The sequence below is a fragment of the Anabrus simplex genome, chromosome 1 (assembly GCF_040414725.1).
Source record: "Anabrus simplex isolate iqAnaSimp1 chromosome 1, ASM4041472v1, whole genome shotgun sequence".
Lineage (NCBI taxonomy): Eukaryota > Metazoa > Arthropoda > Insecta > Orthoptera > Tettigoniidae > Anabrus > Anabrus simplex.
The window spans coordinates 1,707,586,581-1,707,602,234 of NC_090265.1; the positions used below are offsets into that span (position 1 = coordinate 1,707,586,581).

Consider the following 15,654-nt stretch of genomic DNA (forward strand, 5'->3'; position numbering starts at 1 on the left):
AGTTGGGTACCTTTGTTTCTTTCGTTAAAATTACGTTCAACAACTACTTTACAGTCAGTTGGGTACCTTTGTTTCTTCGCTTTTACGTGTGTAGTACCTACTTAATTTATAGCCGTCGTAACAATAGCTTCACACATTTTCCCCTTGAAATTCATAACTGGGCGTAATATTATGATACTGTTTTAAGAATGTACGAAAACATGAAGGGGTACAGTCATGGTGAGAACCCGATTTCATTACCTACCAAAACATTATCATGAGTAGATGAGCATCCACAGAATGTAAAGAAGACAGTGTTAAGGGATAAATTAATTATTTCGTTTATTTACAAAATTTATAAACATAAACCTTAATTTTGGATTAAGGCTATCACAGGTTAATTAATATCTTGTTAATACGATCATCAGTTCCTCACATCTCTTCCAACTAAGGATATTGCATAGTCAAGCTGAGATCTTCTTGAGAGACAAAACTCTCATATTTTAATTATTATTCCTTAGCCGTCTATCGTAGGATAAAACGTTAGCGGACGTGTTATTTGTGATATTGCACGTTCTTTGCTGTACACGATGTTTACGTTAAAATAGTTTTGGTCAATGTTCATTAGAATAGTCGAACGAATTCGATTAAAATGTGGTCGTGTCTAATAGGATGGGACGGACAAGTCGAAGTAGACGGTTTGATCCAGACCACGTAGACTTTCTGTGACTCTTATGAAGGCAAATGTTGGGATATTTTTATGTTTGGCTTCTGAGTTTCCTGGTCGTTCGGGAATGAACGCGCACAGACATGGAGAGAAATGTGATTTTTTTAAAAAGAGGAAAGTTATCGTCTCCAGCCAAGTACTGCGCTGAAGTGAAGCTGAGTGGGTGTCCTGAAAACGTTAACCAGTGTTTCCTATGTCCATGACCCGTAATGTGTTCTACGATCATGGTTAGGTAAGTATTTAGATGCTATGTCCTGAAATAAAGATGAGTATGTTCTAAGAGTAATGTGTTCCGAAGATAGTGGTCAAGTATGTCCTAAAGGTGTCGTCCAAAGTGTAGGTATGTTCTAAAGTTACATACCGGTGTATTCTAAGAATAGCATCTGATAGGTCTCATGTTCGTGGCCAGATACTTCCGAATTTCCTAATAACGTATGTACTTTATCCGTGGCAAGATATTTCTGGCCAGATACTGTACTTCTTAATTTCCTGGAGCAATACCTTCTAAGGCCGTGACCAGCTACTTTTAAATGTCTTGGTCTGGTATGTCGTCCAGGTGTACTAAGATGAAGATAGACGTATCCTAAGGTCGTGGTTAGGTACAGTATGTCCTAAGATGGTCAGCGTATAAAACTGTTTGTATTTTAGGAGTCGGTCAAGAGATTCGAGTCTCTACATACATGCAGCTCCAAATGGAAAAGCCACGGTTTTCTTTTTTAGTATTTAAGTACATAAATCTCACCAGATCCGTTTAGACAGTCAGTTGAAAGTATAAGTGTTACTCCGTTATATTTTCAAGATACAGTAGTACCGGCTCTGTCCCGCCTAGAACCTGTGATAAGCCAACAGGACAGGGAAGACTACCGAGAACCAGTAGAGGACAAGAGATCCTTTCAGGGAGGGCGAGAAATTGCATAAGTCCCTGAAACAGCTGGCGGTGACTACTGAGTTGTAAGTTATTTGAACTGGTTCGTTGACATCCCACTCTGAAGAGAACGTAGTCAGGTTGTATGGCTCGGCGACTTTCTCCCATGACATCTTGCCACAAGTCCGCACAGCTACCTCGTTGTAGTGGCTGATGGTTACATTCAAGCGAGGATCTGAAATGTAAAGCGATACACATTGGTTTCGTAGGAGTGACAGAAAAACAATTATTACAATCTGCACATAGGAGAACAGGTAAAAGTTGTTTATATGGAAAGCGGTTCAAATGAAGGATGAATAATTATGTAATGGCTGTTTTAAGAAGAAGTACAACTGGGCAGCCATCTTCTTCTTATACCAATCATGGGGAAAATGGAAGAGGTCCTATCCTTCGAAGAATGAAGGGATCGTAAAAGAAAGGAGTTCTCAGCCAGAAGGGTGCTTGGATTCTCAACAGATCCGTCGTCAGGTGGCCTACTGTCGGATTCAAAAGTATGAATACTCAAGTTTAAACTTCTGTAAAAAATGAATGGTCCGCCTCTGTGGTGTAGTGGTTAGTGTGATTAGCTGCCACCCCCGGAGACCAGGGTTCGATTCCCGGCTCTGCCACGTAATTTCAAAAGTGGTACGAGGGCTGGAACGGAGTCCACTCAGCATCGGGAGGTCAAATGAGTTTCGATTCCCACCTCAGCCATCCTGGAAGTGGTCTTCCGTGGTTTCCCCTCTTCTCCTCCAAGCAAATGCCGGGATGGTACTTAACTTAAGGCCACGGCCGCTTCCTTCCCTCTTCTTTGTCTATCCCTTCCAATTTTCTCACCCCCATCAAGGCCCCTGTTTCGCATAGCAGGTGAGGCCGCCTGGGCGAGGTACTGGTCATCCTCCCCAGTTGTATCCCCCAACCCAGAGTCTGAAGCTCCAGGACACTGCCCTTGAGGTGGTAGAGGTGAGATACCTCGCTGAGTCCGAAGGAAAAACCGACCCTGGAGGGTAAACAGATAAAGAAGAATAAGAATAAGATGGCCTAAAATCAAATTAACAATCAATTACCAATGGTGAGCATTTAGGAATGTCCCCCAATGCCCAAAACCCTCAAAATACACCAACAACAACGCTGCAGAAACTGACTGTTGTTAGTTAGGGTGAGTTCTTTCGCTTCTGCGGCTACTCATCTCTGACGGATGTCTTTCTGCTTCAAGTGTACAAGACCTAACCTGTCAACGAGAATTAGTTATGTTTATTATTTTTATTTATTTATTTATTTATTAATTTATTTATTTATTTCATGGGTTTTAGTGCCGGGAGTGTCAGGGAACATATTCGGCTCTCCTGAAGCAATTCATTCTATTTGACTTGCGCGTCTGGATTATGCGATGATGATGATAATGAGGAGGGGGGCGGGGGATGGAGCTCAGTGTCGGCACGGAACCTACTCCCGTCGAACAAATCACCATGAACTCATATGAACACTGCGGAAAGGTTTGGAAGTGAATCCAAACTTTTGGCACGCAATCTAGTGTTTGGTGTGCACCACAATCCCTCCTACCTGCCAGCCAACATTCTGAAGACCGACGTCGACAGCTGCAGTCTCTAAAGTGCGGCCAGTATCCAGTAATTGGGAGAGAGTGGGTTCGAACTCCACTGTCGGCAGCCCTGAAGATGGTTTTTCGTGGTTTCCCGTTTTTGCACCAGGCAAATGCTGGGGCTGCACCTTAATTAAGGCCACAGCCGCTTCCTTCCCATTCCTAGGCCTTTCCTATCCCATCGCAGCCATAAGACCTATCTGTGTCGGTGCGACGTAAAGTAAATAGCAAAAACAAAAAGAAAAATCTGAAGTGATTTTTTTTCCACCAACGGGACTCGAACCGCCTAACCACGGTGTCATACCATACGTACTTGACGCCTTAACAATCATGGCCCCCAGGCTGGTTATACACGAGAAATGATGAGTGCACACCGCACTGGTTGCTAAGCAGTGTAAAGAAGTCAAATCAAACACTTAGCGGGTTATGTATTGCGTTTCTTTCAGTTTTAGAGGTTTGGAACAAAGTGGTGATCACCTCGTAACCCTTACGGATACTCCTCCCTCCTTTCCCCTCCACATTGACATAGCAATAATCCTTACTCTTAATAGTAATCTTGTAGCACTCCTCAGCCGCACACGGCTTCTTGAAATCCTCCACGGGCTCGAAGGGACTATTACACCTCATGTCAGTGAAGCCATCACATATGTAGCAGTCAAAGGCATGTCCTGAAATCACAAACATCACATAACTTTCAGTTAACAAGAATATAAAGCCCTTAGCAATGTCATACTCAGGAATTATTTTTGGAGAGGATTAGGATTTTTTGGTGGGAGGGGGTCGTCCTAAAACAAAAACTATAGTAACAAATACAATGTCCGCCGCCTCTGTGGTGTAGTGGTTAATGTGATTAGCTGCCACCCCCGGAAGCCCGGGTTCGATTCCCGGCTCGGCCACGAAATTAAAAACGTGGTACGAGGGCTGGAACGGGGTCAACTCAGCCTCGGGAGTTAAACTGAGTATAGGTGGGTTCGATTCTCACCCCAGCCATCCTGGAAGTGGTTTTCCGTAGTTTCCCACTTCTCCCGGCAAATGCCGGGATGGTACCTAACTTAAGGCCACGGCCATTTCCTTCCCTCTTCCTTGTCCATCCCTTCCAATGTTCCCATCCCCCACCAAGGCCCCTGTTCAGCATAGCAGGTGAGGCCACCTGGGCGAGGTACTGGTCATCTTCCCCAGTTGTATCCCCCGACCTAATGTCTCACGTTCCAGGACACTGCCCTTGAGGTGGTAGAGGTGGGATCCCTCGCTGAGTCCGGGGTGAAAAACAACACTGGAGGGTAAACCGATTAAGAAAGAAAGAAACAAAATACAGTAACAAAGCCTGAAATAGGAGTACATTTTACAACTCAACGGGTGAAGTAGAAAGGTAAATTCATCTTCTAGAGAGTCGATAACATGAAAATATTTTTGTTGTAAACAAGATAAGGTTTACAAGAACACAACTTATTTATTTGCTTCACACAGAATTCTACAGTATGTACAGGAATAAAACATAAAATTGTCTTGAAGCAAAGTAGATGATTAATCTTGAGAGAGTTTCTGTTTCTATACACTATGTACACTCTGAATGTATTTACACTCACTGCTATCTTGAAAAGATAGTTCTTGGGAAAGATATAGTTCGTGATAGTTGAAAACTATCATTTGCACTAGCATAGATTAGCTAAGAGAGTTCCTTCTAACTTGAAGTGTCTGAGTTCATAAGCTTGTACTAAATGAAAGCTATGTTCAGAATTAGAGAATCTAATGTGTGTGTCGGAGCTTGAGTGAGCTTGGGGATGTGTGGCATACAACATCGGGGCTCGACATGGATGAAGGAACGGGAAAGTGGAGTAGTGACCTGAGGTGAAACCTCATACTACCAGAATTCCGTCCACCTGGTCGAGACACATTTTTAAGAGGAGTAGCCTCCGTGTTCGACGTTCAGTGTATTCTGGAGCAGGACACTGGGGAGAATCCTTATGAGTGACAGACAGGGAGCTCCTTATATACTGCACACGACGTAACAGACACGCGCACTGAAGACTGCGCGTCGAGTCTCGAATGATCCACGCTTGCGTGCGTGCGGCTGGCTGGCGCTTAGCGAAGAGAGCGGAGGACATACAACAATTTTTATATGTTTATTGAAATTGATTTTCCTTTTGCAAAATGCATTAAGAACATAAAAGGCAAACAATCCGTATATCTCATAAAAACTAAAATTTCTATTTATGTTTTCAGTAAATTAGTTTATAAAACACATTTAACGATGGCACAGATTTTATAGGTTAAACTCAATAGTTTTCTTCTTCTTGTTTCCGAATTTGGCCGCCTATGGACCGCATTGAACTTAATGCTTTCATTTCTTCTTCTTCTTCTTCTTCTTCTTCTTCTTCTTCTTCTCCTCCCAGAACCTCTTCATTTTTTCACTTCTGATCTTCCTTTCTTTCTCAGATATGACCAGTCTGGGTCTACATTTTGGTGGTTTCTCCTGGAATGTTTTGATGCTGTCCACTCGACTTCTAAATTCTTTTCTGTTGTGAACCATGTCCACTGTAAGTCCACTTTCTATTGCATCTCTTTTTACCTCTTCCAGCCACTTCGTCCACAATTGTCCACAAGGAAGAGTTCTCTTTCCCCTTACGCCACTGCATGTAGAAAGGTTCTAACGAGGATTCGCACGAAATGGGGACATATAGTCCCGCTCTCCAGCCACCACTACTTCTATGACCGGGTCCACTGCCTTTCATGTCAGACCGTGCCTCACTTGGCTTCACGACGTTGAGTGAAGTTTTATCAAAGAAGTCTTCCTTGTGGATAGACGCGTTTTTCTTCTGAAGGCACTGAGCAAAGTCTCCGCAAAACGTAAATAAATGATCCTTGCTTTCTTGAGACGATAAAGTCCAAAAGCTGTGGTGTCATGTCTAATATAAAGTTATTGCTGACGAGGTGATATTTGATTGTCGACTTAATTGCACCATATAGCGTTAATGTTAATTCAGCGATTCATACTCTAGCACAGGGCCTCTCAAACGCCCAAAATCTCACGCATGCAAACAGCGGCGCAGAGTTCCTGTGCACAGTGCATCGGTTCCACTCGGCTCGGCTCGGACCAACGCTTCGTCTCTGGGCTACTCGGTTAAGCTCGGCTCAACTCGGGTCAGATTTGGAGCGCTACGGAGCAAGTGAGGAAGAGGGAGACAGGGGGAGCGAGCGAGACAGTCGTGGGGAAAGAGAGAGACAGTGCTATTGCTCCAACTCGAGGAGTGGGGGTCTGCACTCTGGGCAACAAAGCGAAGTCGTCTTTTGCACCGTGCACAGTGCATGTACCAGGCGCATGCACCCTGAGAGGCCCTGAAATAGAAGGTTAAGAGGAAGAGCTTTGTCCCTTCAGGAGTTAAGGCACAGACAAAAGAAACGGAACGTTATGGAAATTAAACGCATTGTAGGCCTCGCAAACTTAATATGACTGCGCTCGGAACTGAACAGCGGAGGTCGTGGTAGTAGTGATTACTAGGTAGCCATCCTCTCCTAACATTAGGTGTAATGAAAATATAAAATGGAAGAAGTCTGACACTTCAAAAAATGAAAATGAATTATAGGCACACACACAACATTTAGAGGTCTTGACTTCACAAGAGGACACCTCCCCAGTTCAAGTGGCCTGAAGATATTGGGGTGGTACGTGGCCAGCGTGTCAATATCCTCAGCCGTATTGCTTGACTAACATGACCGGATCCACTTGCTCTCAGTTTGGCTTCATGACGTTGAGCGAAGTGCATTTAGTCCGGGATTAAAACGCGTGGATAAGTCTGGAATCGGACGCAGAGTCTCCGAGAGAATAAGATGCAGAAACCCTGCACCATGGGGTTGACTTTGACAGGAACGACGGTATCAATTTAAGGAAGAAAAGAGGTTCGAAGGGTGTGAAAATGAAATATTCCCTGGGCATTAGAAACCTAATGGCGTGCAGCTCCGAAAAGGACAAGGTCTGGTTTATGTGTCTTGAGCAGTCAGGCCGAAGGCTGGTTTGATCCTCAACTGCTCCGCCCTTAGCTGTGATAAACAGCCCAAACGGGTTTGAAGAGGCGTACTGGAAAATGCTAGCGGCTTTACGTCGCACCGACACAGATAGGTCTTATGGCGACGGTGGGATAGGGAATGTCTAGAAGATGGACGGAAGCAGCCATGGCCTTAATTAAGGTACAGCTCCAGCATTTGTCTGGTGTGAAAATCGGAAACCACGGAAAACCATTTTCAGGGATGCCGACAGTCGGGTTTGAACCCATCATCTCCCGAAGAGTAGATACTGGCCGCACTTAAGCGACTGCAGCTATCCAGATCGGTACTGAAAAATGAACAGTAATCTAGTTTACTGTTGCTTTTCTCTCCGGCCTAGAAGTTGCTATTGAATGTCAGTCTGCCAAGGCTACTGAAATGCTCACACCAAACGACCCTAGTGTTATCCGACAGGAGTACGCTATGTGGCGTCACCGGGTTTGACTCTGTCCACAAAGGTACGAACATGCCGCGTGGATTACTCCTCACTCAGCCCTCATCACTCCTTTCTCTTCACACAGGAAGCTGGGAGATGCAAACCAGACACATACACTGACTGACAGAGCAAATGCAACACCAAGAAGGAGTGGTCAGAACTTTATGCCAATTGCAGGGTAGACTGACGTCACTGAGGTATGCTCATGATGTGAAATGCGCCGCTGTGCTGCGCACGTAGCGAACGATAAATGGGACACGGCGTTGGCGAATGGCCCACTTCGTACCGTGGTTTCTCAGCCGACAGTCATTGTAGAACGTGTTGTCGTGTGCCACAGGACACGTGTATAGCTAAGAATGCCAGGCCGCCGTCAACGGAGGCATTTCCAGCAGACAGACGACTTTACGAGGGGTATGGTGATCGGGCTGAGAAGGGCAGGTTGGTCGCTTCGTCAAATCGCAGCCGATACCCATAGGGATGTGTCCACGGTGCAGCACCTGTGGCGACGATGGTTGGCGCAGGGACATGTGGCACGTGCGAGGGGTCCAGGCGCAGCCCGAGTGACGTCAGCACGCGAGGATCGGCGCATCCGCCGCCAAGCGGTGGCAGCCCCGCACGCCACGTCAACCGCCATTCTTCAGCATGTGCAAGACACCCTGGCTGTTCCAATATCGACCAGAACAATTTCCCGTCGATTGGTTGAAGGAGGCCTGCACTCCCGGCGTCCGCTCACAAGACTACCATTGACTCCACAGCATAGACGTGCACGCCTGGCATGGTGCCGGGCTAGAGCGACTTGGATGAGGGAATGGCGGAACGTCGTGTTCTCCGATGAGTCACGCTTCTGTTCTGTCAGTGATAGTCACCGCAGACGAGTGTGGCGTCGGCGTGGAGAAAGGTCAAATCCAAATCCGGCAGTAACTGTGGAGCGCCCTACCGCTAGACAACGCGGCATCATGGTTTGGGGCGCTATTGCGTATGATTCCACGTCACCTCTAGTGCGTATTCAAGGCACGTTAAATGCCCACCGCTACGTGCAGCATGTGCTGGGGCCGGTGGCACTCCCGTACCTTCAGGGGCTGCCCAATGCTCTGTTTCAGCAGGATAATGCCCGCCCACACACTGCTCGCATCTCCCAACAGGCTCTACGAGGTGTACAGATGCTTCCGTGGCCAGCGTACTCTCCGGATCTCTCACCAATCGAACACGTGTGGGATCTCATTGGACGCCGTTTGCAAACTCTGTCCCAGCCTCGTACGGACGACCAACTGTTGCAAATGGTTGACAGAGAATGGAGAACCATCCCTCAGGACACCATCCGCACTCTTATTGACTCTGTACCTCGACGTGTTTCTGCGTGCATCGCCGCTCGCGGTGGTCCTACATCCTACTGAGTCGATGCCGTGCGCATTGTGTAACCTGCATATCGATTTGAAATAAACATCAATTATTCTTCCGTGCCGACTCTGTTTTTTCCCCAACTTTCATCCCTTTCGAACCACTCCTCCTTGGTGCTGCATTTGCTCTGTCAGTCAGTGTATATTTCAATAGTGGCGTTCATGCCGGCACTTCACTAATCTCTCTTCTCCCCGCTACTCCCTCAAGAATCAAATCGGTTTGATTTTGGAGCGATGCGCTTCTTGAGTGCTGTTTTGTGATTGGTTGGCTCAAGGCCAAGGTTGCCTACACATAATATTATCGACCTATGTTCAATGAAGGTAAAATATCAATATTAAATTAATAGGCTAATTGTTTAATATTATCGTTATACACTGCAAATTTACTCTTTCGATAAAGTACGGATTACTTCATTGAAATAAAGTTAGATTAATACTACAAGTTTACTGCTTATGTTATTAGTTTTTCTTTTTTGCTATTTTGCTTTACGTCGCACCGACACAGATAGGTCTTATGGCGACGATGGGATAGGAAAGGTCTAGGAGTGGGAAGGAAGCGGCCGTGGCCTTAATTAAGGCACAGCCCCAGCATTTGCCTGGTGTGAAAATGGGAAACCACGGAAGACCATCTTCAGGGCTGCCGACAGTGGGATTCGAACCCACTGTCTCCCGGATGCAAGTTTACAGCTGCGCACTCCTAACCACACAGCCAACTCGCCCGGTATGTTATTGTAATGAGCAGTTTTTCTTCAATGGAAATAGCGATGGCATGATAGTTGCTGTACTTCCATGGCTTCATATTCCCTTCAATAGCAAATGTTGAAATGTCTGCACTGATATTCTTAAACATTCGTGGAATTTCTGTGGGTCTTTATTCACTCCCTGGTGTAAATTCACCGATTTTCTGCCTTCTCTTATTAACTGAATGTGCGCTGTACCTTCTGTCAGAATCACATACAGTTTGCTTGCTACCGTAAGTTCGCATCACTAATACTACTGTATTTAACTATTATATACACAGATAACTACGAACATTTGCATAAAAAACGAAATAAAATTTAAAGAACACAACACGATCTTCTCATGAATGCTGCTCAATCGTAACTGGATGGAAAACATTTCCTCGTTAATGAAGAAAGAGCGAGGGTCCCCCACCCGCGCCTTTGAATGATGAGTGCTGAGTGAAGAGCACTGCTATGAGCACTAATTGAGGAGTAATCCATTCGGCATATTCATACCCTAATTTATGATGATCTCACACCCAAACACCCGAGCCGTCCAGGCAGAAATACTTACACCAGTTGAGCCGAACACGTCCTCGGATACTTCCGTCACTAAATGCCATACGATAACTAACTAACTAACTAACTAACTAAAAGGTGACTTTTTTTTTTTGCTTTACGTCACACCGACACAGATATGTCTTACGGTGACATTTTTAAGAGGCGGTTCTTGACATTTCATATAGGACGGTCACTTTAAGGTTTAAATACTGGCACGGATAATATAAGACTAAAATACACACACATATTTATATATTTAATTATAAACATTGTTCTCTTGTGCGGTGTAGTGATTAGCTGCCAACCCAGGAGGCCGGGGTTCGATTCGCGGCTCTGCCACGAAATTTGAAAAGTGGTACGAGGACCGGAACGCAGTCCACTCAGCCCCGGGAAGTCAACCTCAGCCATCCTCGAAGTTGTTTTCCGTGGTATCCCACTTTTTCTCCAGGAAAATGCCGAGATGCCACGGCCACTGGTCACCTGGTCTGTGATTAGGGTTACCTAATCACAGACCAGGTTGGCAGTGCAGCTGTGAGCTTGAGTTCGAATCCCACCTTCGGCAGCCCTGGAGATGGTTTTCCGTGGTTTCCCATTTCACATCAGGTAAATGCTGGGTCACGGTCACTTCCTTCCCACTCCTAACCATTTCTTACTCCATCGTCGCAATAAGACCAGTTTGAGTCCGAGCGACGAAAAACAAAATAGGTTACGTTACCCTATCGTTAATACTCATGTCAGATCCAAGCTTCTTTCTCTAGCTGTAACAAAACTCTCGATCATATCCAGCAAATTTTTACCTCTCAGTTGCGATTGCACTTCTTATGAATTTCTTCATTCCATTTAATGTAGGGAACCACCTTTCTCTTTCCACGGTAGTCATTGGTATGCTTATTAGAAATGGCCGCCATCACCGTATTCGGACCTTAATCGCTGATGCCGTAAGGCAACGTCAATAGAAGGTACAATGGACTCCTAGTCGCCAGCTTGAATTCAGGAGATAGTGGCTTCAAACCTCATTGTTGGCAGCCCTAAAGATGGTTTTCCGTGGTTTTCCATTTTCACACCAGATAAATTCTGGGGCTGTACCTTAATTAATGCCACGGCCACTTTCTTCCCAATTCTAGCCATTTCCTATCTCATCGTCGTGACAAGACCTATCTCTGTCGGTGTGACGTAAAGCAAATTGTTGTAACTTACATATTATACTTGTGCTCACTGGATCTTGCAAGCGGGTGGATATGATAGCCATTGCAGCCGACTCGACTCATGGTTTTATAATTGACCCTACAATTAGAACTGAGGCCTCTGAAATCCAACCAGTGGATGTTCATAAAGAGAAGTGCGATGCCTACGAAGCCACAATTCCATACTATAAAGGAAAATAAGTCAACGTAATGATGGCAGAAGAAAGGACATATAATGCAGACTAACACAAGCAAGGAAGGCCTCTCTTAAGACAGAAAAAAAAAAAAACTCACTTCGAACACTGGAATAGGAATTAAGTAAAGGTTTTTGAAGACTTTCGTCTGGAGCGTAGAAGTGAAACGTGCACGATGCCTAGCTCAGAAATAAAGAGAATAGAAACTTTTGAAATGTAGTGCGAGAGAAAAATGTGAAGGAATCACGAATGAACAGATACTGAATCGAATTGATGACAGGAGAGCGATTTGGCGAAATTTGACCAGAAGGGATAGAATGATAGGACACAACTTACGACACCGAGGACTTGTTCAGTTACTTTTCGAGAGAAGTGACGGAGGTGAAAACGGCAGGGACCAAGGTATGAACATAACAAGCAGATTAGAGTAGAGGTAGGGTGGAGTAGTAACCTATAAATGAAAAAGTTAGTGCAGGATAGGGTTGAATGGAGACCTGCATCAAACCAGTCTATGGACTGATGACACAAACAACAACATAAGTTAATATCTGTAGAAGCAGTGGGTCTTATGGTTGGAGCTTAGAGCACAATAGCATCCATATTTGGCCAGTTCCGCAAGTTGTTCATGCTGAACAATTAACGTATGAACACGTTGGCCTTGTTAGTAGCTGTTAAGGATTATGTTGTTACTTTGAGGAATTACATGTTATGACTTATATAGGAATATCGTTTACCATCTGATTATAAGGATGCTGTAACTCATGTTCGGAATACCGAGTGAGTTGGCCCTGCGGTTAGGGTCACGCAGCTTTGAGCTTGCATTCGGCAGATAGTGGGTTCGAACCTCACTGTCAGCAGTTCGGAAGATGGTTTTGTATCAATCAATCAGTCACTACTGATCTGCATTTAGGGTAGTCGCCCAGGTGGCAGATTCCCTATCTGTTGTTTTCCTAGCGTTTTCTGAAATGATTGCAAAGAAATTGGAAATTTGTTCAACATCTCCCTTGGTAAGTTATTCCCATCCCTAACTACCCTTCCTATAAACCAATATTTGCTCCAATTTGTCCTCATGAATTCCAACTTTATCTTTATATTGTGATCTTTCCTACTTTTAAAAAACCCACTCAAACTTATTCGTCTACTAATGTCATTCCACGCCATCTCTCCACTGACAGCTCGGAACATACCAATTAGTCGAGCAGCTCGTCTCTTTTCTCCAAAATCTTCCCAGTCCAAACTTTGCAATATTTTTGTAACGCTACTCTTTTGTCGGAAATCACCCAGAACTTTTTCTATTTCTTGAATCAAGTAACCCTGGTGACGGTCCCATACACTTGAACCACACTCTAGTTGGGGTCTTCCCAGAGCCTTATATGCACTCTCCTTTACATCCTCACTACAACCCCTAAACACCCTCATAACCACGTGCAGAGATCTGTACCCTTTATTTACAATCCCATTTATGTGATTACCCCAGTGAAGATCTTTCCTTATATTAACACCCAGGTACTTACAATGATCCCCATAAGGAACTTTCGCCCCATCAACCCAGTAATTAAAACTGAGAGGACCTTTCCTATTTGTGAAATTCACAACCTGACTTTTAACCCTGTTTATCATCATACCATTGCGCACTGTCCATCTCACAACATTATCGAGGTCATTTTGCAAATGTTGCTCACAATTTTGTGGTTTCCCATTTTCACACCGATACTTTAATTAAGGCCACGGCCGCTTCCTTCCTACTCCTATGCCATCGTCACCATAAGACCTGTCTTCTGTGTCTATGCGGTGTACAGCAACTTGTAAAAAGAATGAAATAAAAAAAATCCGGGGTGAGTGGCTCAGACGGTTGATTTACGTGGGACTCAATGCCCGCAACTCGGCGTCTCCGAAAGCCGTACAGGTAGTTAGTGAGACGTAAAGCAAATAGTCTACCATTATTATTATTATTATTATTATTATTATTATTATTATTATTATTATTATTATTGTGATTATTATTATTATAATAAAAAATAAATCAAGTTCGGAACGTTTTATCTACTGGGCGAACTCTATCAAGGGGAAGCTGAATAAGATATACTGTTGGAAATGAACAGAAAAATATATTCTTTGTTAACTTACCCATATCATATCCAACCACATTACAGAATCATAGTCACATCTCAAAATATATTTTCCGTATTTTTCGAATTATTCAACCTTTCCCAATACAAGAAACATTAACACCGAACTATGCTTTTCTAACTTTTATATTACAAATACAGTCAATTATGGAAGGCTCGCCTCATGGCTAAATAATCAGCATCGCAGACTACAGTTCAGAATATTCCGGGCTGATCGGCAATTTTTAACGTCGAATTGATTCCTCTGGCTCGGGGACTCAGCATTTATATTTATTTCAATACACACCAACCGCCACAGAACACTCATTAGTGAATACATCCCTCCGGCCGAAAAACAGGGGTAAGTCCACGTGTGGGGCTTGGTTTACCCCCCCTTCCCCTCCCCCCAGGGTGTGAGAAAGAAGAAGAGCAATAATAATAATAATAATAATAATAATAATAATAATAATAATAATAATAATAATAATAATGTCAGCATAACGCATTTCGGTTCGGATGGTCCTGGGTTCGATTCCTGACTGCGCCGTAGTTAATTCCTTCGTTCCGTGGGAGGGGTGTTTGTTTTAGTATGTACGTGTCAAAATTAATCAAATTACACCTCATAGTGCCGGGCTTAATGGCTCAATCTGTTAAGGCGTTGGCCTTCTGACACAACTTGGCAGGTTCGATTCTGGCTTAGTCCGGTGGTATTTGAAGGTGCTCAAATACGTCAGCCTCGTGTCGGTAGATTTACTGGCACGTAAAAGAACTCCCGCGAGACTAAATTCTGGTACTTCGGCGTCTCCGAAAACCGTAAATGTAGTTAGTGGGACGTAAAGCCATTAACATTATTATTATACTTCATAGTAAGGAAGTTAACGTCATAGGAAAAAAAGTTGAGGCTGTATGGTCGGAAAAATAAATAATCGAGTGATAATGAATGAAGCATTTCTTGTAGATAATATTCGGTTGAGAGCTCCGCCTCAATAAATATGCCACCTATTTGGAAAAGTAAATATAAACAACATCTATATACTTTCCATAGCGGCAGTGAACTATTTAAATTACTTTTTCATTTGAAGTATTTTTGGAGGTGTGTCAACTTCCCCGCCCCTAATTCAGAGAACTGGTTTGTGTAACACCTGTTCTTCTGTGTTAACTGTTCAACCCCTGGTCTACAGAGTAATTTGTCGCAGTGATATTATGTTATAGATAATTATCATAATATATTACAGATTGTACGCACCTGTGCAAATTAGCACGGACAGAAGGAAAACACAGAAAGTCGTGGTGGCTGCCATCTCACTGACATCTAGGTCAGAACTTGGCGCAATCTCTGGCGAGTTGCCCACCTTCAATCCCTATTTGGTGTCCGCGATGCCTACGATCTTTCAGATCTGCGGGCTCGAAGGTGGATCTAGTTCCAAGGCATACCGCCAGAGTCGTTAGAATGCACACTTCTATCAAGAACCACTAAGCATGCATCAGGTCCCCAACTGCCGCCATATTTGTGCCAATAGTAAGGCTGCACAGAACGTATTATTTTTCCTTTAGAGTACAGTATTAGTTCATTTAGCCCGCCTGGTGGCCATGATCGTTAAGGCGCTGAAGTCTAAAACGTTCTAACACCGAGGTTAGCCGGTTCGAGTCCCGTTGGTCGAAAAAATTTTCACCATCAGAATGTTGGCCGGCAGGGTAGGGGAGGTGGTGGTATACAATTTCTAATCACTAGATTGCGTGCCAAAAGCCTGGATTAAATTCCAAACCTCTCCGCAGTGCTCATATGGAGTGAGGGCATATG

General features: G+C 44.2%; 1 protein-coding gene across 1 annotated transcript; it reads right to left on the minus strand.

Annotated features, from left to right (window-relative positions):
* Positions 1–307: 307 nt before the first annotated feature.
* Positions 308–15,207, minus strand: LOC136882103 (uncharacterized). Its single transcript, XM_067154632.2, has 3 exons — positions 15,100–15,207; positions 3,753–3,878; positions 308–1,806 (listed from the first exon to the last, which is right to left on the minus strand). The coding sequence occupies exons 1-3, from the start codon at positions 15,152–15,154 to the stop codon at positions 1,532–1,534; spliced, it is 456 nt and encodes a 151-aa protein (XP_067010733.2). The 5' UTR covers positions 15,155–15,207; the 3' UTR covers positions 308–1,531.
* Between the last annotated feature and the right edge of the window lie 447 nt (positions 15,208–15,654).

Excerpts from the sequence above, each read along its gene's own strand:
- LOC136882103 (XM_067154632.2), bottom strand. The coding sequence starts at position 15,154 with ATGGCAGCCACCACGACTTTCTGTGTTTTCCTTCTGTCCGTGCTAATT. Across the intron at positions 3,879-15,099 it reads GTCCGTGCTAATTTGCACAG|GACATGCCTTTGACTGCTAC; the intron begins GTGCGTACAATC and ends TTGTGATTTCAG. Across the intron at positions 1,807-3,752 it reads CTACAAGATTACTATTAAGA|ATCCTCGCTTGAATGTAACC; the intron begins GTAAGGATTATT and ends TTTACATTTCAG.